At 36.2% G+C, this 26,167-nt stretch overlaps 1 protein-coding gene across 6 annotated transcripts in view; it reads left to right on the top strand.

Annotated features, from left to right (window-relative positions):
- The window catches only part of farp1 (FERM, ARH/RhoGEF and pleckstrin domain protein 1), an 80,598-nt gene that overhangs the window by 40,375 nt on the left and 14,056 nt on the right, over positions 1-26,167 (top strand). For 3 of the 6 annotated variants that reach the window (XM_039648330.2, XM_089132556.1, XM_089132557.1), the window contains 14 exons: positions 3,936-4,040; positions 4,640-4,682; positions 4,765-4,843; positions 7,474-7,571; positions 9,098-9,212; positions 9,567-9,714; positions 10,507-10,602; positions 10,780-10,946; positions 11,151-11,219; positions 11,810-11,885; positions 12,789-12,987; positions 18,249-18,436; positions 21,710-21,799; positions 23,950-24,083. In XM_039648330.2, coding sequence (XP_039504264.2) covers positions 3,936-4,040; positions 4,640-4,682; positions 4,765-4,843; positions 7,474-7,571; positions 9,098-9,212; positions 9,567-9,714; positions 10,507-10,602; positions 10,780-10,946; positions 11,151-11,219; positions 11,810-11,885; positions 12,789-12,987; positions 18,249-18,436; positions 21,710-21,799; positions 23,950-24,083 — 1,607 coding nt within the window. Of the gene's footprint in view, positions 1-3,935; positions 4,041-4,639; positions 4,683-4,764; positions 4,844-7,473; positions 7,572-9,097; positions 9,213-9,566; positions 9,715-10,506; positions 10,603-10,779; positions 10,947-11,150; positions 11,220-11,809; positions 11,886-12,788; positions 13,012-18,248; positions 18,437-21,709; positions 21,800-23,949; positions 24,084-26,167 lie in introns of all 6 variants that reach the window. The other 3 variants (XM_039648331.2, XM_089132558.1, XM_039648332.2) reach the window with 3 other exon arrangements.

Genomic DNA, 26,167 nt, shown 5'->3' with positions numbered 1-26,167 from the left:
TCCTTGATTAAAACAAGCATTAGTTTCTTAAAGCCCTAGTCAATAATTGTATCCCTTAAAACTAGGGCTGTGCATAGATTAATCGCGATTAATCGCATCCAAAATAAAAGTTTGTGTTTACATAATATATGTGTGTGTGCTGTGTATAATTATTTTGTGTATATATAAATACACACACATGCATGTGTATATTTAAGAAAATGTTATTCTTATATAAAATATTTATATATGTACAGTATTTACATGCAAATAATTCTTTAATATATACATGCATGCATATGTATTTTTAGGCCTGTCAAACGATTAATCGTGATTAATCGCATTCAAATTAAAAGTTTTTTGTTTACATAATATATGTGTGTGTGCTGTGTGTAATTATTTACTTATGCATGCATGTATATATTTAAGAATTATATGCATGTTAAGACGGTGTATATATACATGCATAATCTATATATTTTATACTGTATATGAACAAGACATTTTCTTAAATGTATACACGCATGTGTGTGTATTTATATATACAAAATAATTGTACACCGCACACCCACATATATTATGTAAACTCAAACTTTTATTTTGGATGCGATTAATCGCGATTAATCTTTGCACAGCCCTACTCATCTTTGATCATCAAAATTACATACTTAAGCATTTTTTTCATTGAAAATCTGTCAAACATTAGAGTTTTTGTGTGATGCCAAAATTCACTTAAGGCAATTGATTTTAAATACAAATAAATATAAATTAGGGCTGTCAAATGATTAATCACGATTAATCGCATCCAAAATAAAAGTTTGTGTGTACTTAATATATGTGGGTGCACATTTTGTATATATATGTATATAAATACACACATGCATGTATATTTAAGAAAAAAAAATATTTATATATAAAATATTTATATATAATAAATCTAAATTATATATAAATCTATATACATACTGTAAAATATATAAATAAAATATCTCTTAAATATATACAAGCATGTGTGTGTATTTATATATATGAAATAATTATACACAGTGCAATTATTTTATATATATATAAACAAATTATGTAACACAAACTTTTATTTTGGATGCGATTAATCGCGATTAATCGTTTGACAGTTTTATTTTGGGAAAATATCCTGAGGCGAACCTCTCAGATGTTTCGCATGATGAAATTAAATTGGGTTGTATTGCAACTTTTAACAATCTTCACATTTAAATCTGTTTTTATTTTACGTTCCTTTTTAAACTGCTATTTTGCCTTATATGTAGTTATTGCCATGAAACAGATTCAGTTCGGATGTCAAAAACTTCCTAGACATCGTATGTTCGTGGCAACTTACTGTATTAATGCTGCCGTCATGTCCTACAGGATATTTATTCCTTGTAAGTTTGGAGGTTTTGTGACTACGAAATGTATTGGTGACATTCTTGAACAAAATTATCCGTTGGAGATTTTCTTTTTAGCATTTGCGCTGGTCTCTGTAAACCTGCAACAGAAGTGAAAAGCAGATGCAAAGTGTGAGTGTATTGTATCATGGGAATGATGGGAAATGTGTGCACATTATACAATAATCTGATCATCCTGACGTGAATTATCTCTATTTTTGACCTCTGTGATCATCTGTTATCACACATGGAAACTGCAGCATAACATGCACTAAATATCCCATCCAAACACGCTTTCATGTCGTCCTGCGAGACTATTATTCACGGGGAGTGGTTAGCCTGGCGTTACTGTAAACACGCACACAGCGAGGAGCGTAGCTATGTCGGCTCATTTATCCCCCGTAATGGAAATCCTCCATATATTAAATGAACGGCTGCTAACCTCAGCTCGCCCTCCGTGTGCCGTATTTATGTGTTTCTGGACGTTTTGCTTGGCTGGACATTAGGTGATGGAGTTCAGAGAAGTTTTAAAGCGCGTGTGGAGGCTAGCAGTGTGTTTGCTGAGGTTAACCTCTCCATGGCCTTCAGTGCAGAAGTCCTTGAAATGAAGGAAATGTCTGAGCTGTTGAGTTTTAAGGACGAGTTTTCAATGCTTTTTTTGTGCATTATAGAGATTCAAAGACATTATTGTGTCACATTATTGAGCATTTACTTGAAAATGCACTACCCAAATTTAAATTTTTCACGAACCCTTTAAAGACTTATGGCTGGTCTCGTTTAAAAGAAGACACTTGGCAGATTGTCATTGAAGTTTATAGTTATGAAAATGTAATAAAATATTTATTTTATCTTTTATTAAATATATGTATAAATTAATATAGGTTCAAGCCATTAAAATGTATATATCTAACCAAGTTGTGTTCCAAATTTGAAGTTGATATCACAAAAATTGAAGGTTTTGTTTATGCGTAATACCAAAAATTGCCACCGGGTGACATTGAATTCCATTAAATTTAATTGTGTGTATTCTGCCATAACATATGCCAAATATCACTTCTGTCACAAAATATGGAACCTTGAGACTCAGACCTTTCTGACAATATGCGTCATGATTAGAAAAGGTTTTGATCACAAATTATGCCCAAAAGGGGCGGGGCCTGAAAAAATAGTTTAGAGTACCGTTTCTATTCTTCCACAGGATGAATTCTTAAGTTCATAAGCTTTTGAATAATACCTAATATATGATAACTGCTAAATATGTGATGCTATAAAAAAGTGATACAAATCATATATCAATATTATATTTTAGAGGATAACTTTTTAGAGAATTAGGGCTATTAAACGATTAATCCCGATTAATCACATCCAAAATAAAAGTTTGTGTTTACATGATATATGTGTGTGTAGTGTGTATAATTATTTTGTATATATAAATACACATATGCATGTATATATTTAAGAAAAATGTGTTATTAATATATCAAATATTTATGTATAAAACTAATTTTGTATAAATCTATATAAAGTATATGCATGCAAATATTTCTTAAAAATATACATGCATGTGTGTGTATTTATATATACAAAATAATTATACAGACTACACACACATATATTATGTAAACACAAACTTTCATTTTGGATGCGATTAATCACAATTAATCATTTCACAACCCTATAGAGGATAATATTATTTTATATTTTTTTATTGACGAATACTAGATTATATATGTTTTATTGTGAACTTTTAGCACGCAAATCAAAGTTTGAATGATTAAAAGTGTGGTTGTTGACTTTGTTACAAAGTTGAAAACTTTTCTTTGTCATATTACATATCCATATCCATTACTCTTCCTTCATATATTTTTTTTTCTGAAAAATCAACAAATATGTATTCTTGAGTCTTAGACCGTACCAACGATTTAGTTTGTCATGATTAGATTAGGATTTAGTAGTTAAATATTGAAGTGAACTTAAATATCCCGTTAGCCGTTAAGGGGTTAATTTTTTAATAGTGAATCTAGTTTTCCCGCAAATTCCCATTAGGTTGCAAATGAAGGCTGTGGTCGGTTCTTTATTATTGTTTTTTGACTGGTAATGGCGGTCAGTGTGTGGACTCGGAGTGTGTGTTTTCACGCCTGACAGGACTGTAATGTCAGCTGTGCCACACATGTGTGTGTTTGTGTTGTCTGGCCTAGATTTAACAGTGAGGTCAGGGGTCGCCAGCTGTTAAAACTGTTGTGCAATGGCCAATTAGGAGTGTTTGTTTGAATGCCAAACTCTTGTTGCTGTTGTCTTTTGTGTTTGCCGACACCGTTTACTGTAATTATACATTTCAGTGTCGTCTGTGCTGTGTAAATAAATAGAAACTGAGAAGGTTGATGTTGAAATTGGATTTTCAAGCTATTTTACCTGTGAAACAAGATATTCATTTGTGCTTTAAACACGATTCCACATTAAAATAAATGCTTTTTGTCCGTTTCCACAGGTTCCTGTTTGTGGTTCATGTCTAACGATCTTCATAACAAGTGCTTTTCTCCTCTGTTTGAACAGCAACGTGCCCCGGGGAAGGTGCTGTTCGACCTGGTGTGTGCTCATATGAATCTCGTCGAGGGCGATTACTTTGGTCTGGAGTTCCTGGACCAGCGAAAAATGACCGTGAGAAACATTTAACTCATTTTTATTTCTGATTTCAATGTGCACTGTAAAAATAACTGTGATCTGTACGGTAAAATACTGTAAAAACGCTGCAGTGCAAAACTGTTAATTGGTTAATAGGAGGTTTCCGTACTATATACGGTAAATAACTGTGATATAATTTTACAGTGAAATACTGTTAAATTTACAGGTTTTGAAATTGAAAAAGAACAAATCATTGTGTAGTTTACAGTGAAAAACTGTAAGTTGAAATTCCCACAATTCCCGGTGTGACACTTCACATTTGATGAGTTTTTGTTAAAATAACTATGGTTCCTCATAGTTTTATTGTTTTTTTTTTCCTAATCAGTTATGTACATTGGGGTTTTATGTTATCAGATAATAAAATACGGTTTATTACTGTAAATTTTAAGTTAACTTTCCTACCGTATTTTTAACGTTAAAATTAAGCTGGCGGTTTTTTACCGTAAAAATTACGGTTTTATTTTTTACAGTGTGGGAAAGATTAGCATTTTAAAGAGAATTTTCCATTTAAATACATTTAAAGCTTTATGTCATGACAAACGTTCTCATGTTGTTTTGTTTGATTGGTGCGTCAGGTGTGGCTGGATCTGCTGAAGCCGATTCTGAAGCAAATCAGACGTACGTATCTCTGATATGAATATTGAACATGACACCAGCCGACTCGATCTGACAGCACGTCATCATGTTTCTCTGTCTGCAGGACCCAAGAACATCATCCTGAGATTCGTGGTGAAGTTCTTCCCTCCTGATCACACACAGTTATTAGAGGAGCTGACCAGGTATGATCAGCTGTGTTATTCATTTAAAGCGCTTTAGATGACCAACACTTCCTATAATGAGTTATATTTTTAATTTTAACCAGTTATCATACTTGGATAATTGAATATTCAAGATAATATTCTTTAAAATAATAATTATATATTATTATTATTATTATTATTATTATAATTTTAAAGAACATTATCTTATTATTTTAAAGAATATTATCTCAATATAAATATATGAAGAGTTCAGATGCAAAAGCCTCTAAGTGCCATTTGAAATTTTCTTCTTGAATGATCATTTTTATCAAGCTTGTATATTTAAGTTCAGTAATTTCACTTAAATTGCAATGAGGATTACCTATTAATTGTCATTTAAGAGAAATTACTGAACTTGAATATATATGCTTGATAAAAATGATCATTTTAGAAGAAAATTTCAAATGGCATTTAGAGGCTTTTGCATCTGAACTCTTCATATATATATAAATGCAGACATTTTTGTGTGATGGTAAGATTAGGGTCTGGGTTAGTCTGTGTGAGATTGGTAGTATGATACAATGTGAGACTTATTTTTATAAATTTCATAAATTGTGCATGAATTCAAGTAATTAAACATTGTATCATACTCATTAACCTAAACTAACACAGGTCTTGACATAAATTCTGATTGGATAAGTCATGTTTGAATTATATTCTTTAAAAGTATACACACTTTAAAAATTTCATAAATTGTGCATGAATTCAAGTCATTAAACATTGTTTTTAAGATTTAATTTCTCATACCGTGAGACACTTAGTGAGTTGTCCATTTCGTCTTATAAAAAAAATGATAAATGTTGCAGTGCAGGCCATTCTCAGTTTGCATTTCAGCAAATAAATGTTCAGTATGGTTGTAATGGCCTCAGTTTGGCCTCGATCCCTCAATATAAATATAATGCATCTGATGTAGAAAAGTGAATGTGTGTTAAATCAGGCGCCGCCTGTAATGTCCCTAACTGATGACAAATTTATAGCCAAACTGCATGTTAATATTCTACGGCTGATTGTGTCGACACGCTCTCGCCTGACAAGCGTAATGAATTTTACAACACTTTCATGCAGTCTCCTCTGACAGAAATGACTTGTGGCACATTTCCCCGTCGGCCCTAGAGAGTCACGCATCAGTCAAGAGAACAATTGATGCCTTGAGAGAAAGTGTAAGGCTGTGTTTGGGTCTCCCAGGATTCCTGGAGTCTCTGCGGATACACACGCTGTTCTGGCCCGACCCTCAGTAGCTGTTGGCAACACAGAAAGAGGGTTTTATTTTCCTGAGATGGCTGCGTATTATATTTCCGCCAAACCTGAAACCTTCGTCCAAGGACATTATGGCTTTGCAAAACACTCCAAGCTGTAAAAATCAGTTTGATGGATTATGTAAACATAGCTGACATCATACTAGAATATTTTGGAAATCAGTTTGAAGAGCTAGATTATGTGTTATTTCTATAATATTACTATTTAATAATATTTTGATTTGTATATTTTCAGGTTTTTCTTATGTTTTAGTAATTGTATGTGCCTCAGTCATTTTTATTTTTATTTCTTTTAGGGCTGTGCAGAGATTAATCGCGATTAATAATAAAAATAAAATGAAAGTATAAATAAAATAAATAAAACATTTTATAAATATTTTTTTATATTTATTTTAATGTTTATAAATATTTATTTTATAAATATTTATAAAAATTTAAATAAAATAAAGTATAAATAAAATAAAATTAAAGTATAAATAAAGTATAAATAAAATAAAAGCATCCAAAATAAAAGTTTGTGTTTAGATAATATATGTGGGTGCACTGTGTATAATTATGTTATATATATATAAATACACAAATACGCATGTATTTTTAAGAAAAAAATATTATTTATATGTAAATATTTCTTAAATATAAACAACCATGTGTATAATGTGTATATATATATATATATATATATAAAAATAATTATACACAGTGCACCCACATATATTATGTAAAAACAAACTTTTGGATGCGATTAATCGTTTGACAGCTCTAATGTAAATACATATGCATGCATGTATATATTTAAGAATTATTTGCATGTAAAAACTGTATGTATATGTATATATATATATATAATTAAAACACAAAACATATAATTTCCTCCTGACAGTAAAAGTAAAATATTTTCAAGCTAAGTACAAATTTATGGACTATTGTCCAACTGGAGCGGCAGAAATCTCCGAGTCCTGTTCTGAATAACAATTGTGTTGTGGTTCAGTAAATGTGTTTGGCAGCAGCACAATAACAGATGGACAAACCGAGAGAGAAACGCTGCCAAACTCAATTAGAACGTCTCTTTATAGTTCACGGCTGCGTTTAGCGCCATGAGAAGATGCTATTAAAGCATGAGGCTAACCTTCAAACACAAGGACTTCTCTGATTGGTTTCAGTGTTGATTTAAAAAGTTTGATTAAATTTAAAAATGTATGCTCTTACATAAAATACCTTGTTACCTTGCTAACTTCCGACTCAATTATGTGATTGTTGCATGCATTAAAAAAAGCCTTTGCATTGATTTACTGTCTGTCTTTCTGATTGGGTGTGTCTGCTAATGAGGTGTAATGATGTCCTCTCTGTCCACAGGTATCTTTTCGCCTTGCAGATCAAGCATGACCTGGCTTGTGGACGTTTGACCTGTAATGAAAGCAGCGCCGCCCTGCTGGTGGCTCATATAGTGCAGTGTAAGACAACACTTTCGAGATTCAATTTGATTATGATATTACGAAATAAGATGTGTGGTTTAATTTGTGCATCTAAAGTTAATTAGAAAGCTAGATTCGGTCGATAGTTGACTAAAAGTAGGTCAGTAATTGTATAAAAAAATATAAATTATGAATATATGAGAATACGAATAATATATTGCATACTATTATAGCAATTATAATCAATGAATACATTCTGTAATAGATGCATTAGAGTTTTGCACTTTCATTGGATTCGGTTTGACGATTTTGGCACAATCCATAGTCATTTTACATTCACACGCATCATCCAGAGAGCGGAAAATAGGTCAAGAATAGTGTTTAGGACAATTGATGCATTGAACACAATGCAATGGGTATTTTTATAATAATTAACATATAGTATTATTAAATCTCTCCCACAGAGCAGTATGTTTCTTTAAGTGCATTCATCTTGTCTTAGACTTTGCATTGCAAGCTTATCCTCCAGCAGAATTCCTGATGGTTTATGTAAATGACAGCGCTGTCATCGGGTGGACGGATCAGATTATTTTTTTGTCGCCGCTGATGCAAAACCATGTTTCGATCATGTCTAACAAGCTTCGCTCCCACATCACATAATCACAGACTGGTTAGTTGCTATGGAAACCACTGTTTCACAGCATAAATAAGGACTAGAGTAGCATCAGAATCAACAGGCTGACCAGTGCTACAACACCCCACACATTTAAACCATTTTTTTTATTTATATATATATATATATATATATGTAAAGCTCATATAATACCGTTGAATTTATTACAATTAAATATTAAAATAATTCATTTTAAATTAACCTTTTTTAAACTATATTAAAACACTGTTACATATAGGCCGGCATTAACATTGTATAAACTGTATATGACATTGTGTGTGTGTATATATATATATATATACACATATATATATATATACATATATATATATATATATATATATATATATATATATAGATTAATCACGATTTAGATAATATATGTGTCTGTAGTGTGTATAACTATTTTGTATATATATATAAATACACACAAATGCATATATTTAAGAAAAATGTGTTGTTAATATATCAAATATTTATATTTGTATATAATATTAATTCTGTATAAATTTATATAAAGTATATACATGCAAATATTTCTTAAATATATACATGCATGAGTGTGTATTTATATATACAAAATAGTTATACACACCACACACATATATATTATATAAACACAAACCTTTATTTTGGATGCGATTAATCGTTGCCCAGCACTAATATATATATATATATATATATATATATGCATGCATACATACAGTACATGCATCCATCAAAACAGACATACATGCATAAATACATACAGTTAATACATACATGCATATGTGTGTGTATATTTATTACACTCACACATATTTATGTGAATGTACAATATGTATGTTTGCATTCGTGTGTGTCGTATATAAAAAGATGCATATTAAAATCGTCTCTGTTACTATGGTTACAGCTGAGATTGGAGACTTTGACGAGGTTCAGTGTAAACAGCATCTACTCAACAACAAGTACATTCCAGAGCAGGACACACTGATGGACAAGATCGTTGAATACCATCGGAAACACGTGTGAGTGTCTCAAAGTGAAGTCTAACCAGTTATTTGGTTTACAGGATGTTTCTGTGTGCATCTGTAAGCAAAGTTAATCGAAGATCCTCCTATGTAGGTCTTTGCTGATTAAAACAGACATTCAGTGTACGATTTGTGGATTGCTTTGACATTTAAAGTTCAACCCACGTTTAATTTAGGAGGTGCAGTGTACTGTGATATTTATCAGGTTTCATCTGCAATTATAAGAAATGATAAACGTTCTGTTCCTGGACTTTGAGTGTGGAGGTCGTAATTAAGCTTATTTATCTGTCAAACTAACTTGCTTTTGCAAAGAAAAGAGGCTTAATTTCATATAATTTGACCATTTCACAGCGGCCAGACACCCGCTGAATCGGACTACCAGCTTTTGGAGATTGCACGAAGACTTGAGATGTACGGAGTGCGTCTTCACCCCGCTAAAGATCGAGAGGGAACAAAGCTCAGCCTCGCCGTGGCTCATTCTGGTGTGCTGGTTTTTCAAGTAAGTTAAATAGAGTTTTGTCCAGGTAGTTCACTTTTCAAAAAGCTTTTGCTGATAATTTACTCACCCCCATGTCATCCAAGATGTCCATGTCATTCTTTCTTCAGTCGAAAAGAAATTAAGGTTTTTGATGAAAACATTCCAGGATTTTTTTCATATAATGGACTTCAATGGGAACCAAACGGTTCAAGGTCCAAAACACAGTTTCAGTGCAAACTACAAACTGTTCAAAGGGCTTTAAACGATTCCAGACGATGAATAAGGATCTTATCAAGCGAAACGATCGCTCACTCGAAAAAAGTGATTCATTTTGATAAACGAGTTTGAACAGGAGAGTCACGAACGCTCATCACAGAACAGAGCAAGGCGAGCATTTGAGTTTATAAAACTTAAACTTTATTATTTATTTATTAAATAAGCGATCGTTTCGCTTGATAAGAATCGCTGGAATCGTTTAAAGCCCTTTGAACAGTTTGTAGTTTGCACTGAAACTGTCTTTTGGACCTTGAACCGTTTGGACCCCATTGAAGTCCATTATATGCAGAAAAATCCTGGAACGTTTTCATCAAAAACCTTAATTTCTTTTCAACCGAAGAAAGAAAGACATGGACATCTTGGATGACATGGGGGTGAGTAAATCATCAGCAAAAGTTTTTTTTAAAGTGAACTACTCCTTTAAGCATGCTCACCCGTTGTAGTCAAGCTAACTCATTTCTGCTTTTACTGAAGCTTTCTTGTCTTAAATTCTCACTGAATGCACTTTTATATCTCGTTTTTATATGATTTCTAAAGGGACACACCAAAATAAATGCGTTCAACTGGTCAAAAGTCCGCAAGCTGAGCTTCAAGAGAAAGCGCTTTCTCATAAAACTACGACCTGACTTAAATGTAAGTGCTCTCTCTTTTTTTTTAGTTGGATTATTTTATAGCAGTATCCGAATGTCTCAACTCAAAGCTATGAGTTCTCGATTCATAAATAACTTTTGGTACTTGGATAAATCATTTTCTGTCCATTTGAACAAATTGGAGAAATAAGACACAATGTTCCGTCTCTGTTCTCTATAGCAGAGTAGCTGTCAGGACACACTGGAGTTCATGATGGGAAGCAGGGATTGCTGCAAGGTGTTTTGGAAGATTTGTGTGGAGTACCATGCCTTTTTCCGCTTGTACGAAGAACCCAAACCCAAGCCCAAACCGGTTTTGTTCACCAGGGGTTCCTCCTTCAGGTTCAGGTAACAAATATTGCAGATACATTTATTCAAATGGTGCTGTTCAGCACATTTAGAAATTAACTTTTCCGAAATTAACTGTAACTTGGTTCAGCATATATTCCACATGGATTTATTTGCTAAATGGTAGAGTCGAAGAAGGTCTCAGTTCTCGCCAGATGGATGTTTTTGAACCTGTCTGTTGTTTGTCGTGTTTTGTCTCATCAGTGGCCGCACACAAAGGCAGGTGATTGATTATGTAAAGGACTCGGAATTCAAAAAGGTTCCATTTGAAAGGTGAGATTTCTCTTTTGACCTTTGTCGAAATGTCACCACCTTTCTAATGCATTTCATTTTTCTCCAGAAGTCAACACACCAATGAGAAAGACAAAGTATGAGGGCAGTTATCTATTTCCCAAGAAGATAAATCACATTATGCATTCATAAACAACACTCATCATATTTTCAATATGATTTATCCAAATTCCATTCAAGCCGCATAAATATGTCTCCATTTAGCATTTTCGCCAGACTTGAGGAATGCTCCTTTTGACTAGTAACCATAAGCCACCCAGAACGATTTGGCAAACTACCCTAAAAACTACATACAGTAGTAGCAGTGCTCTTTTAACCATCTACACACGCCCTAAAATCATCCACAGCATCCTAGAAACCACCTGGCAACACCCTAGAACCCGCTTAGCAACCGCTCACATAAAAACCTAGTAGTATCATTGCACCGTAGTCAAGGCCTTTTCACTATCGTACAGTAATCCAGCAATCATCCATGAAGTAGCTGAGAGGATATAGGGTCACGGCTTTGAACCTAGTGATGAGATCCCCTTGGAAAAACTCCTTGATGATTGTTTCCAATCTTTCATCCTCAGAAAACATAGTAAAATCCAGTCCAACAGTGATCTTTCTCCATTCCCACCCAGGCTGTGTGCTGAGGGTCAAGTAGAGGTGAGTGTGAGCTAGCTTGGTATGCAAACACAGTAAAATAACCCATATTATGCAAGCTTAAAGTCAGCATCAAAATCAACTCCAATTTGAAACGGAATATTCTGCCACCGGCGGGGAAAGAGTTGATATACGTCAATGGGCTTATTCATCATTGCATGTTTTTCCAAAGTAAATGTCTTAAAGGAGTAGTGCACTTTTAAAAAACTTTTGCTGATGATTTACTCACCCCCGTGTCATCCAAAATGTCCATGTCTTTCTTTCTTCAGTCGACAAGAAATTAAGGTTTTTGATGAAAACATTCCAGCATTTTCTCCTTATAATGGACTTCGTTGGGAACCAAACGGTTCAAGGTCCAAATTAGAGTTTCAGTGCAGCTTTAAACGACACCAGACGATGAATAAGGGTCTTCTCTAGCGAAACGATCACTCATTTAATAAATAAATAAAAAAGTTTACGTTTTATAAGCTAAAATGCTCGCCTTGCTCTGTTCTGTGATGCGCGTTCATGACTCTCCTGTTCGAACTCGTTCATCAAAATGAACAAATCTTTTTTCGAGTCATGACTCGAAGGGTCCTCGTCTAGATAAGACCCTTATTCATTGTCTGGTGTCATTTAAAGCCCTTTGAACAGTTTGTACTGAAACTCTCATTTGGACCTTTCCATTTTATGAAGAAAAATCCTGGAATGTTTTCATCACAAACCTTAATTTCTTTTCGACTGAAGAAAGAAAGATATGGACGTCTTGGATGACATGGGGGTGAGTAAATTATCAGTGAACTACTCCTTTAACACATTATCAACCAAATTGTCTACCTGTTGTAACTTGGTTCGCTTCCTTGTTGATTTGTTGTAAGTTTGTGCCTCTCATCCTGCTCTCAAATCTTTGCATTGCACATGTTGCAGAGAAATGCCACTGCTTCCGGACACCAGGCGGACTCACCTCTTGGACGCACCCAAGTGACTGTTGAAAACCCGTCTCTCCAGCGCTACACTGGAAGCCTAACCTCACAGACCAACGGATGCCGAAACGGGACCCATGATGAGGCAGATGCTCGATTAAAGCCATCCCCGTCCAAGCCGCAGGCTGAGCATCTGAGCACAGGTCTAGCATCGCATGCTACCAAGGGTAGCAGCTCCTCGATACCTTACATCGACTGCAGTGATATAGATAGCGAATATGATGTGGTCAAAGGCCTAGTCACCAGGTCTCACTCCCACACACATGACAATGATGAGGTTGAGCCAACTGGCTGTAGAACGAGCAAGAGTAACGGTTATGGGAACGGTCAGCACAATGGACTAGGGCCAAGCAAGTCTAGGTTTAGGGAGTCTCCCATGACCACCCATCGGTTAGGGAAGAGTTCGGAGACCTTCAGTGGTAGTCAGTTGTCTAATGGGTCGTTTTGTGGTAACGGATCAGCACGTGCTCTACCCCTGAGCAGTACCTTGGTGGATGAGTTGTTTCAAGGTATGGACAGACGTGGTCTGGTCTCACCTTCCGGTCGCTTGGTTGGTTCCCGGAGTGCAAACTGCAGCCCGGTGATGAGCAGTTTTCACAATACCAACTCCCTGAACCATCCAGAGCCGATCGGCTATAGTGGTCACCGCCGTTGGGATGGCGGTAGCCATTACCACACCAATGGCCGACCTGGAGGCGAGGCTCAACATTACGGGAGCTACTCCCCAATTGTCAGCCGATCCCCACACTCGCAGAAACTCCACAACGGCATGCGCAACCGTTCCGACACTGACCCCATGATTCTGAGCCAGTTAAGTTCAACCCCGGCCAATGAACTGCAATCAGTGGTCTCGAGGGCCGAACGTATGGCCGCCCTAGAGCGGCGTGTTGCTGCCAATGGGTTTGGCTCACCTAGCCAAGCTCGGTCCAGCAATGTCCAGCGACTCTACGGAAGCCGGCTGAGTGCTAATGACCACAGTGGCCCGGTTCACATGATCGATGGTTCCACTAGTAGTGGAACGGAGTCTAGTGATTCAGAGTCCGATGCAGGCAGCAACTCGTACAGTCAGCCCCTAGTCTACGGCAACCCCGGGGCAGCCAATTCCTCCCCTATGCCTCGAAACAAGTTCTCCTTGGGCAGTCTCCAACTTGAGGATGAGGGCCAAGAGGGAGACGATGGCTACGGTTATCGCATCAATGATGAGGATGGGGCGCAATGCTTTAACTGCTAGAGAAGATGAAGTGTGCCTGGTTGAGGGTTGACTATACACCCATTTTGCCACTACATGTGCATTGTGTAGTTTCTAGTGGGCCTGAAATAGCATTAACCAATGCTATTGGGGCATTGGGCATCTGATACAGGCAGTGTTTGGTAATTCCATTTAGTGGCACTAGTTGAGCAAGTAAGTCACATTTCAAGATCAACAAGATTAGCCATGATGGTATTTTTTCAAGATTTGGAGGGTTTAGGGACAAGACTGTGTTCTGCCTAAAGGAAATACTTATGCACAATTCATAATTATTACTCTGTGAAGATTCACGTCAGATTGATGAGTAATTGAAGGTCCTAGTGCAAAGTGCCATGTCTGTAAATGTAGAGAATGAAAGCTGATTAGAACTGGTAAAATGGTTACCCATATTAGTGCTAACTAGTTTTTCCAAGAGTTTAAAGGGATACTCCAGTTTTTTTGGAAATAGGCTCATTTTACCTATCCCCCCAGAGTTAAACAGTCGAGTTATACCATTTTCGAATCCATTCAGCCGATTTTCTGATATTTAGAAGAATATCAGTAACCAGGCAGTTTCTGGTGCCATTGACTTCCATAGTATATTTTTTTCCTACTATGGAAGTCAATGAGACCAGAAACTGTCTGGTTACTGATATTCTTCTAAATATCAGAAAATCGGCTGAATGTATTCGAAAACGGTAAAACTCTGGGGGAGTTGTAAAATGAGCCTATTTCCAAAAAAAGTGGAGTATCCCTTTAATATTGGGAAATATTTCTACTTTGCCAGTCTTGTAGAATGAAAGAGTTACAAAAACACTGAAAGATGCCATATCTTTACTTAATCTGTAAATACTTCTCTGTTGGCCATAGCTATAGTTTACAGAAGCTAATGTTGTGTGGCTTTGACTGTCACAGCTAGGCTAAAGGTTGTAGAGTCGTATAAATAGATCATACTGATTGGCTGGTGTATGGTATATTAGATAATCTAAGAGATTGTGTAGACGAGGCGTGAACAGTTACGTACGTCTTCATGCTAGCTTTGTTATTGTTTCTTTCTTTAGTAGAAGCTCCAAGATCTTTATCTTTGTACTTGGGGTGGCATTGTCATGTTTGCTTGCCTATTTCCCAGCATGCATCACTCCTAAAAAAAAACAACGACATTGTAAAGATCTCATATTGTTTTGTTTTGCTTTGCTGCTTAATTTATTTTTGCCTAAACAACTTGCTGTATCTCTGGCACGCCTCATCAATGTCATCTGTCTGCGGTGCGTTTGCAATGCTTGATGTTCACTCGGTTTCTGAGTATATTAACCTGTGCTCAGGTTGCATTGCTTTTAAGACTTCTCCTGCCCAATGTCAGCACTGTTCTACTACCAGCATGTATCTCTGGAATGCCTCAGCTTGTCTTTTTCCCCTCTCTCCTGGAAGCATGTCAACCTGTCCTTGTCTCCAGCATTTTACCGCCCTGTCCTGTTGTAAAAGACTTGGCATTGACACGGGCCCCCTTAAAATGCAGTGGTCTTTTGAAGTGGAGATGGATGTAGGTGAGATGTGGACAGAGAAACTTGTTTTGAGGCTCAGCATGTGAAGTCTGAAAAGATTAGGAAGGTTTCCAAGAGCTGTCCAAAATGTCCTTCAACTTATGTTCAATGGGACCTTTTTTTGCACTTTCTCTCTCTCGGTTTTTCTTTCTGATGCATTAGGGAAAACATTTGGACTCGCATCCTTGCATAGTATAAGTTTCACAATATTGTCTATGAATCATATTTTGATTTAAAAGTTAGGGATGCACGATATATCGGCCAGCATATCGGTATCGGCCGATATATATTCATTTTTAACGTTATCGTTATCGGTCTGGTAAGAAAATGTGACCGATATATTAAAGTCGATAAATAATGTATTATTCCCTTCAGCTGAGACACTTGTTGAGCACTGTTTATGTTTTTGATTTTCTTGAAATATTATTGAAATCCCTTTTTAAAAAATGAAAACATGGTTCGGTACAACATGTGCAACGCAAGTCTGTCATATCGAAAACATCATTATAATCGTGCGCTTAGGACATGGATTTAATTGTGAGACTGTTTTTTGTAATCGGGCTCTCAAAATTAGATATAAATTTGGATTTAAATTTATCGGCCGATATATCGGTTATCGGCTTTCAAATATAAAGAGTTATCGGTATCGGGCAAAATTTTCATATCGGTGCATCCCTATTAAAAATATAATCTTTTCATTTAACAAATGCAAACTTTTCCTGTTTTTTGTTTGATAAGCATTCTTTACTTTTGCATGGCAATCTTATGTCAGTGAAAAGTTTTCGAAAGTGTTTATGAAGCCATTTGCAGGACCACTGCATTTTTTTTGGCCCCGTTACATGAAAAGAAAGCATTGACGATATTTATTGGAAAGCGTTACTTTAGGCCACTGTTGAATGTATATAGTCTTCACTCTCCCAGCGTTCCCAATGATCTGTAATTTATCATTGTCAGTGACCAAAGTAGCATTCCTGGCTTTTTGCAAGTTACACTAAAATGTAATTTAACTTTCTTTGAGGTTTTATCAGAGTACCGTAGTAGTATTGATTTTGAATGACTCAACCTGTGATTCCTCCTGATTTTTTCAGTATGCAATGTACTTTGCTGAGGTATACAAAAAGTTCCAGATAAATTTGTGTGATCTATTGTAACTACTTTTTTTAAAATACTCATAATTAACAGTGCTATCTCTGTGGCACATATGCAAAACAATTAACCATAAGTGTATGTGTTTACAAACCGTCTGACGTAGACTCTACAATAATAGATAACCACACTCTAAGAAGAAAAGGTTCTATATAGAACCTTAAAAGGTTCTATCAGTGCTATGTATTTGGAACCCCTAAAAGGTTCTATACACTCTTAAAAAAGGGTTCCTCTGGGTTCTATATAGAACCCTGGGGTTCCGTACTTGGCCAATAGAACCTTTTACCAAAAAAAATGCTTCTATATAGAACCATTTTGGAGTTCCATATATGAAGCGGGGGATGGAACCATGTCTGGTTCTAAATAGAACCATTTCTTCTAAGAGTGCAGGTAAGCAATGGAAAGTTCACACCTGTTAGCCTTTTAACCATTCCTCTTTGTTGCAATCCTGTAGCACATAAATGGACTTTCTCAACTTGCAAGGTTGTTCATTTTCTCGATGCCTCTTCACAGGTTCTGTATGATTGATGTCTGTTGGGTTTTTTTTACTACTCCAAACCCCTTTCATAACTCTTCCCTTGTCTTATTCATTTCTGGAACACTTTAACATTGTAAATGAATGTGTATTGGTAGCAATAAAAATTGGTACTTGTGAAGCGGGACTCCAGATGTTTCCATTTCGATGCCCCCTTAGATGTTAGCGCCCCCCTCGTGTGTCTTGTCTTGTGGTAGAGTAGGAGTAGTCATTCTAGTTGTGTGTTTTGCATGTTTGACGACGCATGTGTGCGTGCCACCACGAGGCCTTTGTCACCAGATTTGCAGATTTCGCTGTGGACACTCGGTGCTTTTGAAATGTCCCAGTTCGCATGTCGCATCCCATTCGTGCCAAGGCATGGGACACGAAACGTTGTTGGGCAAGTATGTGAATGTGCTTGTGTAGTGAATGTAGTGGTCTGAAGATAAAACATGTTCCCCTCCCCATCACCCAGGGAGTGTGTTATGTATCTCGGCAGTGTCCTCAGGCGGAAATCCCAGACTAGGATAGTGTGACTCACTCATGTCTGGTTCCCGATGTGGTGCTGTCAGCTGTAGTCCATTTCTAAACACAATGTGTTGTGCAGCTTCACCCCTTAGCAATGATCTTGCTAAATCCAGAATCTTTACTAGTAGTGTTAAGGATTAAAATGTCAAAACTACCTTGCAGAAAAGGCCAGCTTAAACTGGCAAGCTTGTTGGGCCATGCAGTTTACTCGTAAAATTAAGATCAATTCGCTCTAGTCTTTTTAGTAAAATGATTGACCAAGAAGTCTTGCTAGTGAAGAATTCTAGTGGTTTAAATGCTTGATTGGCTTCTTTTTCAGCAGGGTAGTTTTACTGCATTTACATGTTGTACCGATTGCATTTACTAAGTCTGACTAATCCATTGCTATTTGATTACCAAGTCTTTATTGCTTCGAAGCTTTAGCATGACCTGCCTGTTCTCCTGTAGGTCCTGTTTCCAGGAGCCCTCAGCACAACGAGTCTCCGACTGCAGGCAGGGTGATGGTAAACGGCCAGAAACAGAGTCTCAGTCTCGGCCAGAGCCCAGATGGACGTCAGCCTTCTCCTCTCACCAGCCCTTTACTGACCGACGCCGGCTTCGTTCGCACAGACGACGAGGACGAGGTTCGGAGGAAGGTTTGTCTTTTGGGGAGGGAATAGTGTTTGAGATTAGCTCTATGTCAAGTCAAGTATGTTTATATAGCGCTTTTCTCAGTGTATATTGCATCAAAGCAGCTTCACAGCATCATTGAAAACATAATAACAATGTTCGTTTCTTAGCGGAAAAACATCCACGTTTGGTAGAGCTGAGCAAGGGTATTACTGATTGGTTAATTCATTTGAATATCCCCAACTGAGCAAGCCAAAGGCAACAGTGGCAAGGAACCGGAAAACTACATCAAGTGACCCAATGCTGTCCTAAAACTCCATCAGGCAACCCAATGGTGTCCTAAAACTACATCAAGTGACCCAATGGTGTCCTAAAAATCCAGCAAGTGACCTAAAGGTGTCCTAAAACTCCATCAGCCGACCCAATGGTGTCCTAAAACTCCATCAAGTGACCCAATGGTGTCCTAAAACTCCATCAGGCGACACAATGGTGTCCTAAAACTCCATCAGGCGACCCAATGGTGTCCTAAAACTCCATCAGGCGACCCAATGGTGTCCTAAAACTACATCAAGTGACCCAATGGTGTCCTAAAAATCCAGCAAGTGACCTAAAGGTGTCCTAAAACTCCATCAGCCGACCCAATGGTGTCCTAAAACTCCATCAAGTGACCCAATGGTGTCCTAAAACTCCATCAGGCGACACAATGGTGTCCTAAAACTCCATCAGGCGACCCAATGGTGTCCTAAAACTCCATCAGGCGACCCAATGGTGTCCTAAAACTCCATCAGCCGACCCAATGGTGTCCTAAAACTCCATCAGGTGACCCAATGGTGTCCTAAAACTCCATCAGGCGACCCAATGGTGTCCTAAAACTCCATCAGGCGACCCAATGGTGTCCTAAAACTCCATCAGGCGACCCAATGGTGTCCTAAAACTCCATCAGGCAACCCAATGGTGTCCTAAAACTCCATCAAGTGACCCAATGGTGTCCTAAAACTCCCATCAGGCGACCCAATGGTGTCCTAAAACTTCATCAGGCGACCCAATGTTGTCCTAAAACTTCATCAGGCGACCCAATGGTGTCCTAAAAATCCATCAGAATCCATCAAGTGACCCAATGGTGTCCTAAAACTCCATCAAGTGACCCAATGATGTCCTAAAACTCCAGCAAGTGACCTAAAGGTGTCCTAAAACTCCATCAGGCGACCCAATGGTGTCCTAAAACTCCATCAAGTGACCCAATGGTGTCCTAAAACTCCATCAGGTGACCCAATGGTGTCCTAAAACTCCATCAGCTGACCCAATGGTGTCCTAAAACTGCATCAGGTGACCCAATAAAACTCCATCAGGCGACCCAATGGTGTCCTAAAACTCCATCAAGTGAACCAATGGTGTCCTTAAACTCCATCAGGTGACCCAATGGTGTCCTAAAACTCCATCAGGTGACCCAATAAAACTCCATCAGGCGATCCAACAGTGTCCTAAAACTCCATCAGGTGACCTAAAGGTGTCCTAAAACTCCAAACTTATGTTCCCCTTATGTACTTATGTACTATCATTAAAAGTCTACACACCCCTGTTAAAACAGCTGGTTTTTGTGATGCAAAAAAATGAAACAAAGATAAATCATGTCAAGAACTTTTTCACTTGTAATCTAAAAATTACAGCCTATTCAGTGGCTCTGAAAACCAGTTACACATTTCAGGGACAAAATTGGAATAACTAACTGCATAAGTGTGCACACCCTTTCATTATAGGGTATGTTATAGGGTAAATGTACGAAATTAAAAACAGCTTTATTTTACTCCGTATTTATCAAAATCCACTCTTAAAAATCAAATGTTGGCTGATATATGTGCCTGACCAATATATTGCCACTAGTTTCCTCGCTAATATCTACTTAAGCCCAGTTAGTTTCTCTCTTCTATGGCAGAACATTACATTTACACCCAGTAATTGTTTTTGTCAGCCCTTCCTGATTGTAGTTCATGAACAAACACAGTAATCAATCATCTCCTGCGGTCGATTTCCAGGACCCTCAGGGAGTTTCCCCTTTATATGTCACTCTGCTGCAATTGAAGGTGCTTTAGACTAATTAAGGTTACAATGAGAGGTGGAAACACTGCTTTAAAAGTGTTTTCTCATCAGAAGTGGTCCAGTGTCTCTGTGGACGTCTCAGAATAGGAGACCTAGATAAACTCAACCTAAATTCCTGTCTATTTAGGGCAGATTATGTAGCGGCGGAGTGAGCGGCTCAGTGAACAGTGAGAGTTTTACTGGACGTGTGTGTGTGTGTGTGTGTTCACGCAATTCACGCAATTAACGCAATTAACGCAATTCACGCAATTAAGTCAGGATAAAATGTGGTTTTGTCGTAGATCTTGTGTAGTGATTTGCTACTTGGTTTTTCTTGCGCAACATTCTGGTTCTTTTTTTTTCTGACTGCGCCACAGTATATTATATATATACATATACAGTATTTACATTATTTTGGAGATTCAGTGTGAAAGTATTGCAATTAAGGGCTGTGCAACGATTAATCGTGATTAATCACGTCCAAAATAAAAGTTTGTGTTTACATAATATATGTGTGTGTGTGTATGGTGTATAATTATTTTATATATATATAAATACACACACGTATATATTTAAGAAAAATGTGTTATTTATATATAAAATATGTATATTTAAATTAATCGCGATTAATCGCATCCAAAATAAAAGTTTGTGTTTACAAGTTATATGTGTGTAGTGTGTATAATTATTTTGCATATATAAATACACACGCATGTATATATTTAAGAAATATTTTTACATGAATATATTGTATATATATTTATACATAATTTATACTAAATATAAATAGTAATATTTTATATATTAATAACACATTTTTATTAAATATATACATGCACATTTTTGAATTTTTATATACAAAATAATTATACACAATATATTATGTAAACACAAACATTTTGATGTGATTAATCACGATTAATCATTGACCAGCTCTAATTTATATAAAATATACTGTATATGCAGTATTTAGTAAATTCAAGTATATGCATGCATCTGTGTGCATTTATATAAGGAAAATAATTATATTATGTAACAAAAACTTTAATTTTGAATGCGATTAATCACGATTAATCTCTGCACAGCCCTAATTCCAACATAAAAATATATTGAAATATATTATTAGGTGCTATTAATTAGTACCATCAACAGCACTAATGGAAATATCTCTTATCATTTTTATGTTAATGTAATTTCTCTCTCTGTCTCTCTCCTGCTCACAGAGGTTCCCGACCGATAAAGCGTACTTCATCGCCAAAGAGCTCCTGACCACAGAGAGAACATATCTGAAGGATCTGGAGGTCATCACAGTGGTAAGATTGTAAACACACTCTCAAAGTCTAATGGATATGTCTAATTGCTGCTGTGACGCACTTTCTCTTAGCCCAGTTTCATGTGCATCTGAAAAATATTTGCTGCTAACATTCCCAGTATTTGTTAAGCTTTGTTTTCTGATAGTTGTTAGATTGTTACGTAGTGGAAAGAGGTTTGAGGTGTTGGCTCAGGGGATTTCTAGTTTTTGAGCACGCAAATGCTCATAAGAAACTTTTTGCTTGAGAAACTATTCAAAAAGTAAACAGAAATTCTCGTGAGCATGCAAAAGTCTGTATATTTTTTATTTTTGCAAAGGTCCCTTTAGAGGCTCCGTAGCTAAATAAAGCAAAATTAATGAAATCAGGACGTTTAAGCGTACTTTGTGTCTTTATCCATTTACAAATGAAAGGTTGAGATGAGGAGTTAGTCATTGTTCTCCTGTCTGTATGTCGGGGGTGTATCGCGTCTCTTTGATGGTAGCGGAGAGACGTTTACACGTCTCATAAATATTTCCTCTTGGCTTGTGGATCTGAGGCTTTGGATCCAGACTCCCACAAGCTCAGGTTATTACAGCTGCATCTGTTCAACAGTTTGAACACCTTCTCGGATGGGAGACGTTCAGCATGGTGATTGGTGGTTGCCTGTAGAATCACAACACATTTAGTCCTGATGGATCCAGATCATGAGGACGCGGAGACAAAGGCTCTTTATTCAGGGATTCTTCCGTCATCACGTCAGAGATAGTCATCACACTTTGTCTGGGGAAATGCCCACGGCTGCTCGTCTGTTCATGTTTGGATCTGTATGAATGAAGAAGGCAAATGGTTTTATAGTGTGTGATTTCATGTTTTATATGATGATGGAAAATGTCTACAATGTCTTGAAAGGGTATTATCGTGAAGGGTCATTTGAACGAAAATTTATGAACTAGACATGTCTATTTAGCAGTCATTTTAGTGATTAATTGTTTAAAGATGGCGATCTTGATTCAAACACCCATGCAATCTGATTCCTAACTTTACGTTTCTAATAAAGATTGCATCAATTACATCATTACACCAGTAGGTGGCGACATGTGACTATTAAAGGAGTAGTTCACTTTTTTAAAAAAAAAACTTTTGCTGATAATTTACTCACGCACGTGTCATCCAAGATGTCCATGTCTTTCTTTCTTCAGTCGAAAAGAAATTAAGGTTTTTCGATGAAAACATTCCAGCATTTTTCTCCATATAATGGACTTCAATGGGGTCCAAACGGTTCAAGGTCCAAAAGACAGTTTCAGTGCAAAGTACAAACTGTTCAAAGGGCTTTAAACGACACCAGATGATGAATAAGGGTCTTATCTAGCCAAACGATCGGCCATTTTAAAAATTAATAGCAAAGTTTAAGTTTTATAAGATCAAATTGTCGTCTTGGTCTGTTCTGTGATGAGAGTTCGTGACTCTCCTGAACGAATCTTTTTTCAAGTCATTTGGTTCATTCAATCGAAAAAAATATTCGTTTCACTAGATAAGACCCTTATTCGTCGTCTAGTGTCGTTTAAAGCCCTTTGAAGCTGCACTGAAACTCTCATTTGGACCTTGAACCGTTTGGTCCCCATTGAAGTCCATTATATGGAGAAAAATCCTGGAATGTTTTCATCAAAAACCTTAATTTCTTTTCGACTGAAGAAAGAAAGACGTGGATATCTTGGATGACATGGGGGTGAGTCAATTATCAGCAAAAGTTTTTTTTAAGTGAACTACTCCTTTGAATCATTCATTAAAAAAAAAAATCGTTCAAAAAACATTGATTCATCCTGTGAAGTCTTTATGAGTGAGTCATTGAATCATTCACTCAAACTGATTTTTTTGTTATTTAAATTGATCATTCAGAGTGTTTTTTTTTTAAATAGACTGCAGCAATGAACATTTTGTCTGAACCTCCAGTAAATGACATGTTAATTTGTATAGTTGTCTGAAAGGAGAATCATGAATCGTGCAGCTCTGCTGTTTAGTGACTTGCCCTGATGAACATTAGCAGAGCTTATTTGCATATAAAAGTCTTAAAGGGGCCGCTGCAGAAATTATCGTATAACGTTTTTTGGTGCAAGAAAGCATCGCTGATATTTGCTGTTCTTATGTTTCTCTTTCTTTTTTTGTGATTTCAGTCGTTTCAGAAGTCCATTGGGAAGGACGAAGCCATGCCGGATTCCTTGAGAAATCTCATATTTGCCAATTTCGAACCGGTGTACAAATTCCACGAGACCTTCCTGAAAGAAGTGGAGCAGCGACTGGCTCAGTGGTGCGTATGTCAGATAAAAGTGTGTGTGTGTGTGTGTGTGTGTGTGTGTGTGTGTGTGTGTGTGTGTGTGTGTGTGTGTGTGTGTGTTGGTGTCAGAAATGTTTACAATGTGAGTCAACCATAACAGACACACACCTCAATCTGTCACATTAGTTTAATACACTATTGCATTAATACATGTCTGGTGGTCTCCCTAACCACAGAAAGTGAAGACTGTTGTGTTGTGACTTTATTTTAATGATAACTAAAGACATTTTCCTTTAGTCATAATATTAACAGGCTCTATAACTAGTTTAACTAGTCACCAGCTTTTATCAGCTTGGAAAAGAGAAATCAATATTATTTGGAAACTAAATAATCAATATTTATGTTTTTTTTATATTAGTCAAATTACTATTGTGCATTTTTACAAATTACATACAAATTACTATTGTGTTTTTTTTTTTTTTGGAAAATATAAATCATTCACATTTAATATTGAATTAAAAACTAAAATTATAAGTATTGGAAAGCATAGCTGTTCAAAAATTTGGAAACATTATTATTTTTTTTTTATGTTTTTGACAGAAATCTCTACCAAAACTGCATTTATTTGATCAAAAATACAGTAAACGGTAATTTTGTGAAATATTATTATAGTTTAAAGTAATGGTTTTCTATTTTAATACACTTTTAAAATATTATTTAATTCTGTAATCAAATGTATTTACTTAATAAACCTTTACTATCAATTTAATCAATTGAACACATCCTTGCAGAATAAAAGTATTGATTTCTTAAAAAAAAAAAAAAAGATCCCAAACTTTTATATTGCTACAGAACATTTATATTTGATATAAATGCTATTCTTTTATAACTTTTTTTCCATCAAAGAATCCTGAAAAAAAGTGTCACAGTTTCCAACATTGATCAACATCAGCATATTAGATTTATCAGTATATGATTTATATTTTGTGTATGTCTATATCAGTTCAGTAATACTTTATTAATCCCCAAGGGGAAATTCTTGTCACAATTGCCCGCATATAAATAAACAACAATAAAAATGATAGAAGCATTTCTGTTATTTGGATATGTTATAATGAACATATTCACATTCATTCAGATATGTTATATTTCTATATTCTATTAATATCCGTTTCTATATTCAGACACAGTTGTCATCTCATCCCTAGAAATGCTCTGAGGTCATCATATCATCAGAGCATGTGACCTCTGACCCGACAGCGTGATGTGTTCTGACAGAAACAGCTCTTGTGTTGAGTGGGTTTGGACCGGTATCCATTTTTGTGTTGGGTGGCTCTCGGTGAGGGTTAACAGAGTGATAGATGACGTTCAGTATGAGTTGAGGAACCATGTGCAACAGAGACATCTACTGGAGGACATGAGCACTACGCTTCAAGACCCTGTGGGGAAAATCCAGCTTGTTTATGTGTCTATGTGGTGTTTTTAATATGCCTTAAGACAAACCAAGTCAACAGCATTGAGTATTTCCTCCTTAAAACTGCAGTGAACCAAAAACACGCTTTGCAATCGCTGGTGGTTAGTTGTAACCAATCAGATCAACGTGTGATCGCCAACCAGTGGATCTCTGAGCTGAGGAAGTGAGTGGAGGTGGGGCTCATTTGCATATTCATAGAACCCGGTATACTAAATGAGGGAAGGGTGTCGAGTTACATTCAAAATATTTTAAGGCATTATAAAAAAAAAAAACATTTAAATATGCAGTTTTGGTGATCAAAGATGAGTTTTGAGGGATCAATTATTGACTACAGGGATTGTGTGTGTGTGTGTGTGTATCGCAAATATTACGATATACTGTATCATAGGACTGTATGAATACTGTTCAGAAACCAAGGTATTTACAAAGAATACTTTAATATTGGTATTGTTGAAATATCATCATTCAGTAGTGTATTTTTGGCGATGGTATGATGGTAATTTGAAACAGTGCTATTTTAGTTTTATTAATAATTTTATATATATTTTTTTAATTTTCAGGTTAAGTTAAAGTTTGTTTTGTAATTTCGTCATTTAGTTCGCTTTTCGCCAGAAGTTCGCTAAAACTGTAATTTTATTTATTT

The sequence above is a fragment of the Pimephales promelas genome, chromosome 6 (genome assembly GCF_988280905.1).
Source record: "Pimephales promelas chromosome 6, fPimPro1.hap1.1, whole genome shotgun sequence".
Taxonomy (NCBI): domain Eukaryota; kingdom Metazoa; phylum Chordata; class Actinopteri; order Cypriniformes; family Leuciscidae; genus Pimephales; species Pimephales promelas.
The sequence above is the reverse complement of the archived record's forward strand: the minus strand, read 5'-3'. Positions and strand labels throughout refer to the sequence as shown.